Consider the following 20,658-nt stretch of genomic DNA (forward strand, 5'->3'; position numbering starts at 1 on the left):
CCCTGGACAATAATTTATTGACGCATGAAGGGTCTGTCTTTTCCTACTCAGGACCATCATTAAGATCTAATTTATCACATTGGCTAATTGCAAACTTGAAGTTACATTTAGTAATTATTTATTACCAGCTAACAAATTACCGCAAAACTTAGCACTTTACCTCTACATTTATTATCTCACATTTTGTGTAGATCAGGAATTTGGGAGGGGCTTAGCTGAGTGGTTCTGGCCTGGGGTCTCTCATGAGGTTGCAGTCAAGACCTTGGCCAGGGCTACAGTCATCTGAAGGCTGGAGTGTTTACTTCAAGATGTTCACCCATGTGGCTGTTGGCATCAGTTTCAGTTGTTTGACACACGGACCAATATCCACCTATAGATATTTTTTTAAAATTCTTTTTAATTTCAGAGCTCTTTTCTCTCCATTTCTAAATGCTCTTCAGTTTTATTTAGTTCTCTGCACCCTCTATACCCACCCACCTAGTCAGTATATTAAATACTTAATAATCTGTAAAGCACACATACATGAGAGGGCTGCTGTTTAGAGTTCTTTGTAAATCAGATAATCCTTTTGTTTTGTAAATAATTACCCCCTAATTTATCTCTATAGTAAATTAAGGTTTTTGCTTGTCAGATTCTTTGAGAAGCTCCAAGATGCAAGGGGCTCTGGGGGATCTCGGAGTTTCCTTTGTCTTGTTTTGACTTGAGTCTTTTTTTTAGTGTGATCTTGGGTGCTCCTGAAAGGAGCTAACTGTGGTATGATTAACCTTCAGGCATCTGAAAATTAGGATTCAGGTCCTAGCTCTGGAACTAACTAGCATTCACAAGCTGTGTAACCCTGAGTGAGTTTCTGTGCCTCTCTGAGCCTGTGGGCTCATCTGTAAAACCAGAGGGGCTAGACTGGAATCAGTAGTCCTTTTCAGTTCTAGTCATCTATGGTTCTGAATGCAGTGACCTGGCCCCCACAGGGGTGGTCTCATCCTAAACCATATTGAGTTTCCTAAACCATATTGACTCTTTGCCATTTGTCATTTTCATAAACAGAACAAACAACTATGACACCCTGCTGCAGCCTCTAATTCCAGTGTCCTTCTTTCCAGATGCGGGCTATTCAAGGCATTGAGAATGCACCCGAGATCTCCTGGATCAAAACTATTCACTGTGTGATTTTTTTTTTTAAACTTGCTTCATCCCCTACAGAGGTGCCAGCTATTTCTGTTGATGTTATGTATAATTTATTAATCTGGAGAATTTTAAAGAATTTATGTAATTTAAAGGTAACATATTATTGTACATAGTTGTATTTTGTAGTTTCTTCTGTAAATATGTATTTTGTCATAATGTTTAATATTAAGCTTTATATAATACTATTTTCCCACACTAAAGTGTTCATGGCTTGTTCTACATAAACTAATTCAACCTGTATAACAGGACGACTGGTAAAACGTGTGTGCATGTGGTTGCAGGGGTGGTCCCCTTGGCCATGGTTTTTACCATTTTTAATACTTACTGGACAGGATAAAGGGCAGGGCTAGAGAGAGCAGGGAGTATAGCTGGCTCGGCTGCATTGCTGTCCCACGAATCTTAGGATCCAAAGATGATCCAAATACAATTTGGACAAATATAACAATCAAAAGAAAGGACCAGGGAGATGGGATTAAGCAGCACCAAAGGGTACATAGGTGGTTGTGCCTCAGGTGGTTAGTCTCTCCCCTTTCTCCTGCCAGAGGTTCAAGCCAACGTGGTCAGCTCAGGGGCCACGTAACTTGCAGAGCAAGTCCAGGCTGCAGGGCTGAGGGTTCCGAGAGAGAAGGACCCAAACAGAAGTGATGAATTGCTCATATCATGAATCATGCCAGCTGCACTCCTGACTGGAAACCTAGTCAACATGTAAAGCGCCATCCGTAGGGATGGGAGACTATTTCACTGCATCTACAGTGTGCTGTGCGAACGTGCGTCCCCTGCTGGGATGTGTGTGTTGCCTGATGGACACATGCTCGTCTTTGTCTCATTTCTAGGGGGCTGCATCCCTGGAAAAGTCAAAATTGCACCAGTCATACTTGGTTTTCCCACTCAAAGAAGATTGTGGTGGCATCTTATACTCCTGATCAAAGGGCCTAACATCCATGTCTATTGAAATGTCTGCAAACATCATATATCGTTAATTTAAAAAGCACAAAAACAAAAATTCAGTGGTGCTTAGTATAAAATTTCCCAAAAGCCTTCTTAAGTAAAATATTGAAGTCACAATATCAAGTAGTCATCTTAAGTTGCATTTCATATGAAAGGCACTACATACGCTACCATATTGATCTTCGGTGTGTGTACCTATTTTGACTGTAACAAATTTCAGTGAGTCAGACAGAAAGTGGTAATCGCCCTCCCCAAGGTCCAGCTCCGAGGGACTTCCTTGAGGAAATCTGAAAAGCTTCTGTATGGTTATCCTCGTGGCTACCTGAGAGATGAGTCAGGAATGTTTGCCTGTTTCTCACTACAAATTTCTCTGTAATAAACTTAAGAATTAGAGATCAAGGTTGTCAATCTCACAGCTTCATTTGCAGAAAGAGTACATTTCTTTTCAAAACACATATTTTGGCTACATATGTAGAGTCCCATAAGTAATATAATGGGTGTAATTGGCATAGAAATGGAAAATCATTAAATATACCCACAATGGTTATTTATATTTAAGTAAAGCACCGCCCAAACTGGAAAAATTTCCAGGGCTCTTTGAAGTTTGTGGAAACAGGAGAAAACTCTATAAGAACGAATGTGAAGAAGAGTCCAAGTTTTCACAGTATTATTGTGCTCAATGCCCTTGGGAAATGACAGTGTTAGGCTCTGACCCTGTTTCAGGAAACCAGGTGGCTCTTCTAGAAATGAAAAGGAACAACATACATGTAAGCGTGGCAGAGGTACTGCCGGGGAGAAAAGAAAGGTTGTGAGATGTGGTGTCTATTAGGAATAACTGTCCCTGTGTTAATAAGAAAAAGCAAGAAATTTAAAAAAACAGAATTTTAAGCTAACATCACTGGGCACAAGGCACATTTGTACATGGAAAGCGATTCATTTTTGGCTTTTCATTCATTCAGAAAAGTTTTAGCGCCTGCAACTTGCTAGGCACTGTCCTAGAAACTACACATTTCTACTCAATAAAGAGACTGCATCCCAGTAGTAATGGTGGGTTGTTATTACTGTTTTCAGCTAAGTCTGAAAGAGGGCCTCAGTGAGGCAGTGAAGTTACCGAGCACCAGGGCAGCAGAGCCTTCTGAGGGCCACACACTGGCAAGCGCTGGCGCTGCTTCTCTAGCAAATCACTGGACTGGAAAGAGAAAGCAATTAATTGCACAAATCAAGAATTAAAACCATAAAACACCTACACGTCTGTCACAGTAAACACCCTGGCATATCTGGGGTGGAATCAGAGTTAAGGAAATGGATGTGACAAGGGAAAACTGTATGTTCTTTTAGTCTAATGCAGGACATATTTATTCCTACTTTCCACCTGTCTAATTTTAAATCTCCTTAGCAACAAATATTTCACTATCTTCCCTCCCACCACCACCAAAGACTAAATACATAATCTAGTTGATCTATTTATTAAATTTAGGAGCAGGAAAAAAAAAGGTTTCCTTGACATTCAGCTCAATTGGATGTACTTTAATTTAATCCCATCATGTGTTACGTCTTGGTAAACTCTCCATTTCCTGTCGCGGTGGGCATCCTGGCAGTGCACCTGTGCGGTACACGTTAATCATCAAGCCTTCAAAGTGTTTTTGAGCTATCAAATCTCGGAAGAGTCCCATCTTGCCTCTTAATAATTATTTATCCAAGTTCTTTATAATTAACTCCTTTAATCTCTACTCATTAAATCAATTTCGTATTATCCTGTTTTCTCTGGATAGCAGCCAGTTTTTCAGCTCTTGAATCAGATTTTTCTAAGGCTCATCTTCCTGTCTGGGTCCGCACATACTTGTCCTAAGTAATTCACCAGCCCTTAACACTTCTGAGTCCCTCTTTTTCACTACTCTTCCCCCTTCTCCCTTTTGAATATATTTGCTTTCCCAGTAGAAGGTGATTTTATTTTCTGTTCATCTTATCTCCTCATACCCATTGGTATTTCATTATCTTTTCAGGCTCCACATTATAGAGGAGATGATGATTTCACTTTTAAACACTCAAATGGCCACAGCACACAGCATATCAGGGGACAGTTTTATTTGGGAGGGTCTTTAATTAATTTTATTACCTCTTGGAAGAAAGCCCAACATGACATGTGAAAATAATATGAAACCACTAAGCAGATGTCCAATAATACAAAAATAGACCACATGTTATACTTCACACTCTGATTCTCTCAGTGTCTCAGGATCCAAGTTCTTATATTTAAACACCCTCCTTACCTCTTGCAAGAAAACTTATCAGCCATATACTAAATTCTCATTCACTTAGCTTTCTGGGTCTCTAAGGTTGGAATCCCGAAATCATAAAGGTGTGAGATCTGGATGACAGCGAGTGGTAGAATCTGACCCCCAGCTCTGGGGTGGTCTAGAGTTTTAGTTCACACGCATGAGCCAGACCAAACTTGACCTTGTGGGAAAAAAAATAGGTAATAAGCTTGTTTGAGGTAGCAGCTTAAGGGCTTTCCAGGTTCCATTTCACTGAGGAAATGAAAGTAATTGATCAGCCAAGACACAGCGGCAAGAAGGAATGGCCGATTCTCCCCGAAGTGGCTGTGAGCAAGGCTTCCACAGTACCTCATTCCTGAAGGGACAAAGTGTAAAGGGCTGTTATCAGCCCAAATGCTCTGTCAAGGTTCTGAGTATTTTTAACCAGAGATTTCAAATCATATCAAGTATTCAAAGATTGTTTCACATCAAGGGGGAAAATCTATAAACCATGACTGCAGAAAATGAGTGAAATGATGCAAAGAAGGAAAAATATTTGAAAAGGGGGATCTACATAGACATCATCAGAAAGAGGAAATGCATCCCTTCTTTGTGTCCAGACTGTTCCTTAGAGACGTCATATGCTTCCATTAGGGCGTATTATCCTTTGGGGGGTTCATTTTGACTATGTTGGCCAGATCATTTAGCTGATTAAGCAATCGACTTGATTCATTTAATTTTGTGAATTGACCAGGTGTTTGATGAAATTGAGTTTAGAATTCTGAACATACTACCTTAGATTCTTGTAGTGGATGATGCCTTTGAAAATGTTTGGCCATTTTAGTTAAAATGCAGGGTAACATTTAATGCAGCCATGATAATAGCAAAAATCTGTTCTGTTCTAAAAATGTTTCTAGCAATGGAAATATTTCTGACTAAGAGAATACTCTTGACTTGTAGGGAGGCTCCCTAGGAATAAATGTATGCAACAAAAATAAGGCATTTTATTTTTTTAGAGGTTGTCTATGTAGATGCATTCATGAAATAAGAAAATTGTTGGTGAATGCTTCTAAAATAAAGGTTTATGTAATGGAAATAAAAAGATCTATTAACAGATTTACCAAAGATTATTTTTATAACCTATATGCCAATGTACATGATCTTATGTAAGACACCAAAATAAGTTGTTGAAAATGGTGAATAGTGTCACACAAATGTAACATGTCCCATCTAGAATATTCACAAGAAAGGTTAGTTATGGCTGTTTTCTGCCTTAAATAATTTCTTCTAAGAAAAACTATCTTCATCCAAAAAGCAAGCTCTTTGTTATGTGTGAGACATTGTGTTTTCATAGCTGAGTAAGCAGGTAAGAGCATCCCAACAAGAAAGGAGCATACACAGTTGTGGCTTTAGGAGTACATCGTAGAGTTGGGTGGCGCTCCCCCGCCAGCTAGTGGGAGAGTCTGCAGTGGCATTCATGATATCTCCTAATCTCAGCCACACTAACAACCAGGCGCACCAACGTTCTTACCTGAAGAGTCCTTAATCTCCGGTTTCCCAGGCGGGACCCATCAGACTTGTAAACTCTGCAATGACAGGAACCAAGTCTTTAATCTCTTTTCTACTCCTACCTTATAGAAATTAGTTCACAGCTCATAGACATTGAACATATCCTTTTTGGGCAGAAGTTGCTCCTGGCCCAATACTTTGGATGTTAGGTAGTCAGTGTCTAATAATGCTATTGTCCATGGAGGCTCTTCTGGCTGTTCCTTGTAGATACATCTAGCAACTGAACTTATTACGTTCTATAATAGAGCACTTTTATGTTTTTGATATCATGTATTCATTCTTTGCAAATCTGGTTATTTAAAATGGCATAGATGATTCTATGTTTTTCTTACGGTAGTACCTCCCTGCAATATTGTGTTTCTAACCAACTCTATTTGAAGAAAGCACTTCCGTAGTCTTTCTATTTAAATTATATATTTGCTTAATACATTTTCGTATTTGTAACTGTGGTCAAAAAAATCTATATAGTGTCTTACACACCTTCTCACTAGTATAGGAATAAAACTGCTGTTTGTTGAAAGAAAGTGTTCTGTCTTCTATTTGCCTGTTTCTCATTTATCAATTTCTGTCATCCGCCTGCTCAGGAGAAAGGTCAGAAGTGACTGCTTCTCAATGAGAAAAATATTCCGGGCTGTTACCATGAAGAATATGGTTGCCTTAACCTTTGTTCTGTGAGTGCCGCCTTGGTTACCTAGGGTATCACGTGCATATAACAGACTCTCTAGTTGACTGTCTCCAACTAAATTCTGGGTTTCAGTTCTTTAGTTCATTAGTAAGCAAAATGTCATCTATCACCAGAAGTGCTGGTGTGTTCTCAGTGGCGCTGCCCCAGCTGGATCCCCTGAGCCCGTCAGAGGCACTTCACACATAAGCGGGTGGTGTGACATTTGGTTAAGAGCTGTTGTGTCTATTTCCAGAATTATTATTTTGCCTTTTTGACTTTTTCATACTGAAGTTGAAAAATCAGTGTCCTTCACAACTCCGCTATTTCATTTTTCTACAACTTACTTACAGAAATCTTTATTTTTTGAAAATGTGCAGTAGATTTACATGTAAAACCATTAAATCAAAGCCATCTTTTTTTTAGAAAAAGAGTTTCTGGATTCAAATTAAGTTAGCAAAATAATTTGCCCTATGAGGCTTGACCTTTTTTTTTCCTCTAGTAGCTGTTTGTTTGGTAAAATTGACTCAAAGAAAAAGAGGATATTACAGTATGAACTAATCATATTGTAACTCTGCTGATACATCCTCCACAATCATGAAACATTAGAGCTGGAAGGGCCACCTTAGGGATGGACAATGATGGAAACCAAGGCCCAAGTTTAAAATGACACAGCAAGGACTTCTCAGGTGGTGCAGTGGGTAAGAATCCGCCTGCCAATGCAGGGAACACAGGTTCGATCCCTGGTCTCGGAAGATCCCACATGCTGCAGAGCAATTAAGCCCATGCACCACAACTACTGAGCCTGTGCTCTAGAGCCCGCGAGCCACAACTACTGAAGCCCCCACGCCTAGAGCCTGTGCATTGCAACAAGAGAAGCCACTGCAACGAGAAGCCCATGCACCACAACAAAGAGCAGCCCCTGTAGCAACGAAGACCCAACGCAGCCAAAAATAAATAAATAAATACATTTACTTTAAATAAATAAAATAAAATGACACAGCAATAGAGGGCAGTGCTAGAAGTGAAACTTGTCTTCCTGTTACTTGTGGGGGAGGACCTGTCTACATGTAAATAGAGATAAAAAAGAAAGCTTCTCAAATCCAGTGGGCGTGGCAGCCATCTCCAACACTGAGACAGAACCTTCAGAGGAACTTTCAACATTTTGTGTGATTATTCCTTTGATTTTTGCATCTCCTGTGTCTGTAGACATCCATTGCTAAACAAGTCTCAGAGTGTAATTTAAAGTCATACTTTAGCAAAAGTCATCACAATCTTAAAGCTGAAATACTATTGAACAGAAAAGGAGAAAACATGAATTTTTAACAAAATGCTATTATAAAACACTTTTATTAAGGCTAATTAAATCAAACCACCTAAAACCCAGAAGAGGTTCTACCACTAGATTTTGAAAGAATTGGCAGGATTTTGATGTTGCCAACAAAAGGAGCGTTCATGATAGACGGGTAAAAATTAACTGGTAAAATTCAGACATGAGTAACAGAGAAAACTGTGCAGGGATGGTTCTGTGTAGGAGTTAACATTCACCAAAGGCCATGCTCAATAAAATATCTCCCTAACCCAATATCTCCCAAGGAAAATTGTACTATTATTTTAGAGAATTGTTGATCTAAGTAAAGCTTTTTTTTCTGGGGTTTATTATAATAATGCAAGGACCTTTGTGTAAAGTATCTTAATATTAAATTACTTTTCTCTTTGCTCTTGGAGCTCTTGATCCCAGGAAGAAACTTGGCATCTATTTCAGTCTTTAAGAAAGAACTAGCAATGAAATATGTTTGCTGTCTCTGCTATCCTGCTGCAAGCTGTTGGTGGCCAAGAAGTTTCTGTGTCTCAGGGCTTGCAAAGGAGCTAAGATAAAAAACAACAACAAAAATCAGAACAAAAAGCTGACAATACAACTATAGAAACAAAGGGCATTAAAAGTGGAAAAGTTCAGAAGTCTGGGAACATACCTAAATCTAACTTCAATCAGAATTACCATTTGTAAGATATATAAATTAAATGTTCAAGCCACATTTCATTCCTAAAGAACTTTCCAATGACCCCTGACCCAGTCTTCACCCAAGTAGATGGTCCTTCTCGACTCATTACAGAGGGCTGGGGAAGGAAACAACTGTCTACCTGCAAAGAATAACACGTCAGCAATAAATAAAGGCGAACCAGGACAGAAGAGAAATAAAATGAATGATCCCACTTTGATGGAAAACTGTGAGGAAGAAGGCAAAGAGGGAGTAAAGTTAAACTTGAGAGCTAGGAGCTAAAGGTGCTGTTAGGAGTCTTAGACTCCTTGTAGTAGCAGAAGATTTTCTCATTTAAGAGGAAGACACTTCAAGTTCTGTTTAAAGTGCTACGGAAGGGGACTGCATGTTTAATCTCTAGGATGGTCACTAAAAGTTTGACAGTAAGGCTATTATCTTATTGAGGGCCTTCACCCGCCATATACTACCGATTAGCGAATGCTTCCACTTTATAGATAAGAAAGTAGAGGCACAGAGAAGACCAGGATATTGCCCAAAATTTAGCAGAAGAATAGGAATAATAGCTAACGCATATTATACGCTAACTACAGTATCATCTAATTTAATTCTTCACACAGCCTAGTTCTTAGACATATATTGGAGGTAAGGAAATTGAAGTTTAAAGAGACAAACTAGTTTGCCCAAGGCCATACAATGCCAGAGCTCAGGTTCCAATCTGAATCCTTCTGACTTCAAAATGTGGCCTCAACCTCTATGACAGAGTATCTCAAAGTTTGGTCCCCAACTGGGACCTGGTTAGAAATGCAAATTCTCAGACTCACACCCCCGCAATCCTATTGAATCTGAAACTCTGGGGGTGAAGCCCAGCTTGTGTTTAACAAGCCCCCCAGGTGCCTGGAGCCTCTCTGCTTTGCAGCTTCTTGTCAGTCAAATCTAATTCTTTGGGAAGAAACTCTGTCGAACCCTGTGTGACAAAGAGAGATAGTAATGTGTCACATTTTTGACCCCTAGCACATAATAAGCACTTAGTAAATGTTAGCACTATTATTATTATGTTCTGGGTAGCACTCTGTACAGCCTTACCAGTGTTACCTCATTTAATTCTTACAAAACTAAATCAGGCAAGGCCTATAATTATTCCTATTCTACAGATGAAGAAACTGAGACACAGAGAGAGTAAGTTTCTGGCCCTAGGTCACAGACCTGGCAAATGTCAGAGCCTCACTTCAAACACGGATAGAGTAATTCTGAAGCCTGTGTTCTTAAACCACTTCCTCTTACACCACAGGTTGGAGAAAGGTTGATTAAGCGCCACAGCTTAAATTAAATTCAACTTTGAGGCTCCAGCTTTCAGTTCGGCTTTGCAGGCTCACTTATGGGCTACAAATCACTTCCCTTCAGCTGGACCCTGTTGACTCTTGCTAAAAGGTCCACGAGTCCGTTAGCCTCCACATGTATGTCCCTCCCAGCATTGTGGACTGAACGTGATAGCACAAGCATCTACTATAATGCAATCCCATCTGTTCCCTCTGGGGCGCAGGAACATTCTGGTAAACAATTCTCAAAGCAACAGTAAATTCTTAGGGCACAGGGACAGTGGTTGTCCTGAACAGAAATGGCTTCTCAACTCAGAATGGGAGACATGAAGAAAGGGAATTCACCACAGAGAGGAATCCCCAAATACGGTGGAAGAAATGGGCCCTATAAGGCAGCTGCCAGCTCTCAGAGATTCTAACAACCAGAAGCTACGAAGGTCAGGCCCAGATGACTGCTGAGCCAGCGGGGAAAGGAGAGGAACAGGAACGGGCCTCTACGACACAGCTTAGAAAAGGCAAGACACAGAAAGCAAGCATGACCCAGGCTGTGAAGAGTGAGAAGGAATGAAGGACAGGGAGGCCAGGACCTCAGAGGTGCCACTGCCACACTGTTCCCCAAGCCCTAGCCATGCACAAGGAAGGTGGCAGAGAACGCGTACTCATCACTTCCACTTGGGTAAAAACAGCACCAATCCACCAGACAGAGGTCCAGCAGGAAACGGATGGCACACTCAAAGCTCAACTCAGGGACCAATGACCAGGGAGTGGGCGGTCTTCCTGGCTGCACTGGGACTTCCCTGGACCCACCACCTCTGAGCAGCTTCCCGGGGCCTCAGCCCTCAAGGCTGTGCACACACCTGGCTGGACAGCATGCCACAGGTTTGAGGGCAGAGCAGTACATTTCAGCCCACTTAAAAGCCGTGCAACTTTATTAAGTTTCAAGGACCAGTTGTCTTTTCCACCCACACCTCCGGAACAGGAAGTCATCAGCAGTTTCTCTCTGTGTTGCTGTTTCTATTAACCTTCTAGATAGCCAGCCCTTCTCTAGATCACCGTCTGCCTGGGTTCACATCTCATCATCTCAGCAAATGCAGAGGTCCTCTGTGTGGTCCCTGTGCTTCTGTCTGGCACCCCAGTCCTCCTCTACACTGCTACCGGAGGGATTGATCTAAAATACGAAACTGACCACGGTCCTCCTGAAATTGACCAGTGGCTCCCAATTATCCACAAGATGCAGTCCAGGCGCCTTGGTGGCCATAGAAAGCCTTTGATGATTTGGCCTGTGCCTTCCTCCCCAGCTGTAGCTGTAGCCACTCCTCTCCCTGCAATTTATACTTCACTGTCTCAAGCGCTTGTGGTTTCTAGGGTATATGCTGCTGTTCGGTATATTTTTGCTTTGGTATTTTCCTTTCCTCCCCCCACCTCCCCGAAATAGTTCTCCCCTCTTCTCTGACACCCAGGACCCAGCACAGGGGGCAGGAAGGTCATTAGCCCAGGTCTCATCCTCACAAAGGGTCTCAAACACAGCTCTTTGATTTATCTACAAATAAAGTTAAATGTAGAGTCACTGAGATGCAGAGATAATGAGAAATGAAGACAAGCTTCATATAACTTTCAACTTGGGCCCAATATTAGATCAATTTGTCTATAATATAGGTTTTATAAAGAAATATTTTTAAAGAAATCCTTTCATTATTTTGTGAATTAAGCAATTTTTATAACTCTCTTTAGACATTTTTTAAAAGTTTTTTTCTTTTTTCTTTCGTTCTTTTTTTTAAACCATGCCCAGAAGTCTCAAAAAATGGCAATGACCCTCCCTTGACCCTTTTTTTTTTAATTTATTTTTTTTACAGTAGGTCCCTGTTGGTTACCGGACTGCTCACCAGTTCACTAACTTGTCTCCCCAAACTTGGCTCCACCCCAGCATTACTTCTGTACCCACAGAGACGTTTTTCATTTTTCATGCATAATGCCATATTATGTTGGAATAATTTGTTCTGTCTTCCCTATGAGACTTCACTGTTTCCAGAACAGGTTCTCCAAGGCACCAAGTGAACAAATGTTGAGATTGATTCCAGATATTATGATACTAATAATAATAATAATGCTGTAATTATATAATCGAAATAGACACATTTCAACAAAGTGCTGAGCATCACTGATTTCATTCTCACCCATTTTATTGACTCAATCCTCCCCAAAACCCTGTGAGATGAGAAACTGAACCCTAATAACACCACCAATAAACAGCAGAGTCGGGATTCAAACCCTGGCAACCTGGCTTCGCAGCAGGTGTCAACCACTCTACCGGCGGTTCTCAAACTTCAGTGTGCATCAGAATTACCTGGAGAACTTATTAACAAAACACAGATTGCTGGGGCCCATCCACTAAGTTTCTAAATTAGAGCATTTAGACTATGCGCTGGTGTTACACAAAATAATGAAGCAAAACTTTGAAAGCTATTTCATTCAATTCTTTGAGGATGATTTCATCTTATGAAAGAGATAACCATATTTCAGAAAATAAGCTCACAGCTTTTAAAAAGGATTCAACTATAAAGAGGGCTTTGTAAAGACTGAGTTTTCATTTGTAGTCGTTGGTCTTTTCTCTGGAAGAACACAGAATTTTCAGACCATTTGGGTTCAAAAACGCCTGCTGACAAGCTCTGTATTTATTCACACAGTTTCACAGTGAGGAAATGGGTGCAGAGAAATAAACGACCTACTCAAGTTGCTGAGCCAGAGAACAACCGCCCCCTGCCCCCCGCCCCCCACCAGAACGGCTGCCCTGAGAACAGGCTGAGCTCAGGGCAGAACATTCCCTACCACCTATCTAGTCACACCATCCACAGCTCAGCCCACTTCCCCTCACCCAGTTCTTTCCAGCCTTGTTTACTCCTGTGTAAAAGAAAAGCCCTTTGCTGCCTGACATTTGAGATGCTTGCAAACGTGATGGGTGGAACGTCTCCTCTTGCAATGGTCCCCTTCTCCCCTTACAACCAATCCTCCCCTGCCCCACCCACCACTTGCAACCCTTTTTCAAATAAAGTCTCTCATAAACCTAGATTTATGTTGAACTTGATACCAGTTTGGGTTTGACTCAAAATGTGTATGATTTCTCACCTGCATGGAATCTTAGGTACACCCTCTTGATATTTTTATCTTCATATAGTAGGAAGAATCATGGACTCCGAAAGATCCACTTTCTAATCCCTGAAACCTGTGAATATGAATATGTTAGGTTACATGGCAAAGGGGAATCAAAGTTGCCCAATGGAATTAAGCTGCTAATCAGCTGACTCTGAGATGGAAAGATAATCCTGGGTTATTTGGGTAAGCCCAATGTAATCACAAGAGTTCTTATAAATTGAAGAGGGAAGCAGGAGAAAGAGAACCCAAGAGATAGCAGTGTGAGACGAATTTGGCCCAACACTGCTGATTTTGAAGATGGAAGAAAAGGGCCATGAGCCAAGGAATGCAGGTGGACTCCAGAAGCTGGAAAAAGAAAGGAAATGGATTCTTTCCTAGAACTTCCAGAAGGAATGCAGCCCTGCTGACATTTTGATTTTAACCCAGTGAGACCCATTTTGGAGTCTGATCCCTAGAACTGTAAGATAATAAGTTTAGGTTGTTTTAAGCCACTAAATTCACGAAAATTTGTTACAATAGCAATGGGAATCTAATATACCCTATTTTACAGATAACGGATCTGAGGTTTAGAGTTTATATAATTTGTCCAAGGTCATAACAACCAGTAAGTGATGAAGCCAGAACTGAAGCTCAAGTCTCTATAATACAGAGCCCCTATTTCTACTACCATGATAATTTGTAAAACAAGTTCTTTTTTTTTTAATTTATTTATTTATTGGCTGCATTGGGTCTTCGTTGCTGCACACAGGCTTTCTGTAGTTGCAGTGAGTGGGGGCGACTCTTCATTGTGGTGCATGGGCTCTAGGCACACGGGCTTCAGTAGTTGTGGCACATGGGCTCAATAGTTGCGGCTCGTGGGCTCTAGAGCGCAGGTTCAATAGTTTTGGCAAATGGGTTTAGTTGCTCCGTGGCATGTGGGATCTTCCTGGAGCAGGGATCGAACCTGTGTCCCCTGCCTTGGCAGGTGGATTCTTAACCACTGCGCCACCTAGGAAGTTCCTATAAAATAAGTTCTAATCTCTCCTTCTACATGACAGCTTTTCAAATATTTGTAAGTAGATACCAGGCCTTCCTTTAGTCTTCTCTAGGAAAATCCAAAGTTTCTTTAACCAATTCTCAGAAGACAGTTTGAGGTCCCCTAACTATCCTGGAAAACATGGCGGCCAAGCTGAACACTGCCAGTGAGGTTCCAATCCCACCTTTGTGTGTTTCCATTTGTCTTTTGTCAAAATGGGATTTATAACTCATAAAATTTAAGCACTACTTTTTGAGTTTAAAAAAATGAAGTGGTAGTTTTCTTATATTGACAAATTGGCTGTGAACTTAATGTTCCTACAAAATGAGTCATTTGAATTGGAACATTAATTTATTTGAGCAGCCGGGTCCACATCACTCTGAGAAAAGTGCCATTGCTCTGTCCCTGCATAGATCATCCCATAATAGCCCCGACACCTGACTGTAGTACTAACAGTTCAGGCTTCCTTCTTGCCTTCCCTCCCCAACTCTCAAATTCTGGAGGTAATAATGCCCCTTTGGAAGAATGTGCATTTGAGTGTCCACCTGGTCAACTTTGCCCCACCCAGAGAGATCAGCTATTGCCTGCAACTGAGATTCAGTGGGACCACATGTTTGTATTAGAGACAAAGTCTGTCCTATAAGAAAAAGTGGGTGGAAGTTTGAGCCTTCAGCTTTGAAATAGCCCACATGGCCAATGAGAACTGCAAATTCATCACAACTGGGGAAGCAGAGATAGAGGGATACACTCAGCTCGCACAGTGGTGCTTTGGGGTGGGTCCACAACAGCTAAATGTTAAAATTTCTGAACCAGTTGTTAAACACAGCCAATACTAAAAATTAAATTATATTAACTTGAAATTTTATAAACCATATTAAAAACAAAGGCAATAAATACTCAAAACTCATCACTTCCAGACTTCCCTGGTGGCACAGTGGTTAAGAACCCACCTGCCAATGCAGAGGACATGGGGTCGATCCCTGGTTTGGGAAGATCCCACATGCCGTGGAGCAACTAAGCCCATGTGCCACAACTACTGAGCCCGCATGCTACATCTACTGAAGCCCACGTGCCTAGAGCCTGTGCTCCACAACAAGAGAAGCCACCACAATGAGCAGCCCATGGACTGCAACAAAGACCCAATGCAACCAAAAATAAAATAATAGATTAATTAATTAAAAAAAAAACAAAAAACTCCTCACTTCCTAATTATTTTATCACCTTTTACTATTATCTCTACTCTTGAGGTTATTTTTGTCTACTAGATCTGTATGGTTGAAAAAGTATAACGGTGTGCCACTGCACAGCAAATTCCGAGTTTAGTGATGTTCCTTGATAGCTTTGTAATCAGTCACAGTGGGTGGATTTACACCACAGGTGTCTGCATATGCTGTGAATGAGAGCGTCTCTCTCACCCATGGCTGAGTGTCAAACATTTACCAACATGCCACTTCCCATCGGTAAACCTTTCCACCCTGCAACCACAACCACACAAAACATTGCATCCTGTTCACCCCGTGAAGGAGCGAAGTGGTCAGCCTCATCGTTTCATCCAATAATTATACAGGGTAAAGTAAGCCTCTCTGTTGGATTTTTTTTCTTTTAAACATTTTTTTGGGGGGAAGGCGTTGGAAATTTTATTCACACATTTATACCTCATCTGTTTCCTCTTTACATTTCAGAGTAGATTTGAATTTTGTAATAACATAGAGCTGGCATTTAGGGTATGCTGTCTCAGAAAGGAGAATTATAAGAACTAATGAGGATACTGCAGTGCTTCTGGGGTCTCTTGGTCTCTGATGTATGGGACAGTATGGAAACCTCCTAGGGTATCCTCCTTCCTATGTTACCTTTTATATCCGTGTAGCCCTTTAATTAAAAATATACTGAGGTTACCTCTAGAATTCCAATTTCATTAACTTTATAACTTAATCAAGACTTCCTTGTTTAGACACAACCTCATTGAAAATGCTTTAGAGAGGTTGTTAGGTTTGTTCATTTATTTGGGAAAAGTGGCAGAAAAGGAAATCTGTTCAAATGTCAGGGGCAAAGTATTTTTCACTTTTCATTGTTAAAATCAAAAGTCACTGAGCAGAGGACCTCCACTCAGGCAGTGTCCCCCAAGAAAAAGTCACCTTGAGGGAGTCTAAGGAGTGCAAATGTGAAGAATTGACTTCTTCCCTCAGCTCACTGGTGGGTCTAAGGGGGAACAGAGTCAAAACACCAGGGAGGGAAGGAGGGAAGGAGGGAGGGAGAGGGAACAGATGGTCCCTGCCAATCGTGAGAAAACAGTGATGACCTATGACCGGAAATCTAATCAGAGACAATGAACCTGGAGTTTGCAGGCTGCTCAGAGGTCCAGGTAAGGAAGGACTGGGGAGTTAGGGGATTATAATTAGCTAACATTCACTGAACACCTGAACGTATTGTGCCAGGAACTCTATTAAGCATGAAATTTTACATATGTTAACTTTCCATACATGATCTTAGCAATTACATTACCTAAATGACCCAGAAGAGTAAACACGTTTCTTAAAACATCTTTACACACTTCCAAGAAAGAGATTTAGACAATCTGGTTAATAGTAGTAAATAAGCTTTAAAGAAACCAAATATTGCTTTATGGCTCCAACAAGATGAATTTTGTTGGAGATCCCAGAAAAAGCTGTTGAGCAAACAGAGCTGAGTTTATTAAATTTACAGCAGCAAGGGAAACCCCCTTGACAAAGTCTTGGTAGTCATACAAAAAGAGAAAGTAAGGAAAGTGTATTTGTGGGATTTGGGAATCTGAATTCAAGTGGTTTAAGGTAGTTTTTTTAATGTGCAGAACTTATTGGGACTGAACCAAATTCATAAGATAATGAATCAATAGGTGAAGGTCATGAGCTAAATCTTGATTACTGTCCTTAATAACTGAGCTTTTTTGCTGATTTTGGAGCCATTCCCTGGTATTTTGTAATAGATTCTTTGAACTTCTCCAAAGATGTGGCTCTCTAGGGCATTATGGAAACAGGATTCTTAGAAGAGGTTCCCTGTCTCTCATAATAACCTGGTAGGGCTTCTAACCTTCATGTTATCCATTTTTGTATGGCATTCTGCCTTCTTAAGAAACATTAGAACACTTTAGAGTTTCTTAGTTTTTTGACCATTTTTATTAATTTTATTTTTATTTTATTTATTTATTTTATTTATTTTTTCCTAGATAGATCAAGATCCTTTGTTATTTACAAAACATTCTCCACCTCCTGCCATTGCAATTAATTTAACTCTCTATGTCTACTTGGCGAGTACGAGTTCTGCCTTCTAGGTGACTTTGGCTCCAGTAAAGGATCATTATTTTAGGAGTAAGTTGAGATCTGTTTGACATATCCAGCCTAATAATTTCCTGTTTTTATCTTAAGGTATGACCTGTCAGCAAACAAGGTTAACTCTGAGTTTTTTAGATGAGTTTCTAATATATTTGTTCAGTGCATGGACTGTTCCTGGACAGAGGTTAGGTAGTCATGAGTTACTCCTTCTGGTAAAAGAAGGAAAGTAGCAGGATTTAAAGAATTACTACCAGGGAAGGAAATGGGTGAGGCAGAAAATAATAGAATTTCATGTGAGGTAAGGCTATCTGCTAAGAAACAGAGTGTCTTTTCAGATTGTATATTATGAGTGTGCAAAGTCTGAAGGAGGCCTTAGTTGGCAATAGCATTCACCAATTTAGCTGTAGTGACTATTAACCTGCAACCAGGAAGTGGAATTTTTAACACAGGGTCAAGAAAAAAGCTTTAGCAAACTTTTCTCTGGTAAATAACATGAAACTGAGTCAAAACACTAAGCGTTTGTCCAGATTGTTTATGCATGAATAGGTAGAAAGGCTTAAGATACTTAAGTTGACCCAGGGTAAGAAGATGTTAAAAAGCTACTTATTTTATTTTTTTTTATTTTATTGAAGTATAGTTGATTTACAATGTTGTATTAATTTCTGCTGTACAGCAAAGTGATTCAGTTATACATATATATATACATTCTTTTTCATAATGGTTTATCATAGGATATTGAATATAGTTCCCTGTGCTATACCGTAGGACCTTGCTTATCCATTCTATATACAATTGTTTGCAATTGAAAAGCTAATTTTAAATCACAAAATGCCAGCTCAGGTTTAGGTTCCCAAGGAAGAGTTGTGGTTACTGATAACTTGATTAAATCACAGAGACCTGATGATTTTAGAACAGTTGGAAACTAACTGCCTACAATAGCTATCAGACCCAGGAAATCCTTTTAATTTACTCTGAATTAAGTCTGAATAACTGGCCTGGAAAATTTTTGAATGGCTTTTAGTCTGTCCAAAGTGAGGGATTTAACTCGTTGGGATAAATCTTGTCATAGGCGATATATTTTGTTTTGACAAAATTATAACATTCCTTTTAACTTAAAGTCCTTTCTGAGTTAAAACTGTTAGGAAGATTAATGAAATTAGTTGAAAGAGCTCAACTCATCTTCAGACGCTAGTAAAAGGTCAAGAGGTCATCCACATATTGGGTAAGAACAGAACTGCAAGGAAAGTTAAGGTCCATAAGATCCTAGTCAGGGTCTTAGGGAAAAAAAGCAGGAGGGCACCTCATTAAATCATTGAAGCATCATTGTCAAGGCATACTGCTCAGTTTTCCAGGAACAGGTGAGCAGGATTGACTATTTCAATCTAAACTAAGGAACAACTAAAGAACGCACAGCCCAGATTTATGAGTCTAAATATGTAACCCCATGATAAAAATAGCATTTGGGTTTCGTATCACAGGGAAGTAAGGAATGGCTATTTTACTTATGACCCTGAGGTCGGAAACAAGTTTCTATCCTCACTCACTGAGTTTCAGGTTCATATTGTAGCATCCTGATGGGATTCAGGAGATGCTATCCCCCAAAATGCCACCTGGGCATATTAAATATCCTAAACTGAAGGAGTTTGAGAAAACAGCAGAAGCAAGAAGGTCCCTCTGACCTCCCCCTCACTTATCCTTCTTCCCTGAACGCAGGAGATAAGTTTCCCTTGTAAGAGGTACCCTCCCTGTACCAGGAAGAAGGAAGACATTTGGGGCTGAGAAATCTGAACCAACAAACCTTGTTAAACTGACCCTTACCTTCCTAGTTATTCTTCACCATTTACTATCCCTAGCCCAAATCCCTTTGTCTTGTCAATTCTTCACAAAGTTATTGTTTCTTTTTCTAAAATATATAAAAGCTTCCTGCACTGGTCACATATGTGGGTCTTCATTCTCTTGTGAAGGCTCCCAGGTACATAAAAAATTTCTGTAAAATGTGTACGTATTTCTCCTGTTAATCTGTCTTGTCAGTTTAATTTTTAGACCCAGCCAGGGACCCTACCAGCGTTGAGGAAAACTTTTTTCTCTCCTACAGTCCATTATCAAAAGAACTTTTGCAAAACTGTCACTTACTATTTAAAGAAATTTCAACCTGTGAATTTGAGTAAAGGGCTAAGTGGGTACTTGTCTCCCCCCTCAGAGCACCTGTATTATTCACTCACTTTATTTTTCCTGTCTTCAGCTTGCTAACTAGCACAGTTGCTTTTCCAGTATCTTTTCTGTTTACAACATCTACAGGCATCTTTATCTAGTATTTCCCACCCTTGAAGCACATAGCAGTTTTATAAGTAAGAACATTAGTTTACTCTGGGTCTTCGGTCTCGGGGGCTCTTTGAAAATTTTCCCTGAGGTGTTAAGATCTGACAATGGGGCTATTTCCAATGCCAGTCTTTGTTTACATGTTAAATCTCCTTTTCCTGGCTTAAGATTATTCATGAAAAGTGAGGAGAGAGCAAGGGTCACATATGCTTCAGTGTCTACTCTTGAAAGCTATCTAATGCTATTGAAAAGTCTATTCCTGAAGCCTCCAATGACTTTTTTTGACAGCTTCTTCACGTTAATCAAAAAAGGCAGACAAGTGAACTTTGCTCAATTTTGTTCTAAGGTATCTGTCTAATGAGCAATCGTGTTCTTATCAAAAGCTCCCTACTACCATTCGGCTGGACCCCTGCTTCTTCCATTTATTCCACTATAACCCTAACCCAGGCACTTGTCTTTCTAAGTGGCGAAATTTCACCGAGACTAATTTAGAATTGCAGTGAAGCCACTTCCTGATTCCTAACTTGCAGAAGCAATGTGAGATAATAAATGTGTTATATTAAGCTGCTTAAGTTTTCAGATCACTTAATAATGAATGGAATGACTATTCTGCTGTTCACTTGTTTAAAGGATAGCATATGATCTTGAAATACAAAAACATTAGCTTCTCTGTTTTATAACTTTTCATTTCAAGGCTAAAGTTGCAATATGTATTTGTTTATGCATTAATTTTAATTTTTTCCGGGGTTAATTATGCCCTGGGTACTATATGCTAAGTGTCTTACTCTGCCCAGCTTTGGTGAAGAACTTAGAAAGATGTTTGACAAGGCATTTAGATGTGCGTAGAAACCCCTTAATAAGAGTTAATTGGGGGTTATTATTATTGTTGTCATTATGGATAAAAAGATCGATAAATTTCTTGTGGGAAAGGACGT

The 20,658-nt window shown here is 40.1% G+C and overlaps 1 protein-coding gene across 3 annotated transcripts in view; it reads left to right on the forward strand.

The window, feature by feature from the left end:
• Nucleotides 1-2,527, forward strand: part of PTPRB (protein tyrosine phosphatase receptor type B) — a 114,418-nt gene extending 111,891 nt beyond the window's left edge. For all 3 annotated transcript variants that reach the window (XM_057741917.1, XM_057741918.1, XM_057741919.1), the window contains one exon: nucleotides 1,098-2,527. In XM_057741917.1, coding sequence (XP_057597900.1) covers nucleotides 1,098-1,120 — 23 coding nt within the window. In that variant the 3' untranslated portion in view covers nucleotides 1,121-2,527. The remainder of the gene's footprint in view (nucleotides 1-1,097) is intronic.
• Nucleotides 2,528-20,658: the final 18,131 nt, after the last annotated feature.

The sequence above is a fragment of the Hippopotamus amphibius genome, chromosome 7 (genome assembly GCF_030028045.1).
Source record: "Hippopotamus amphibius kiboko isolate mHipAmp2 chromosome 7, mHipAmp2.hap2, whole genome shotgun sequence".
Taxonomy (NCBI): Eukaryota; Metazoa; Chordata; class Mammalia; order Artiodactyla; family Hippopotamidae; genus Hippopotamus; species Hippopotamus amphibius.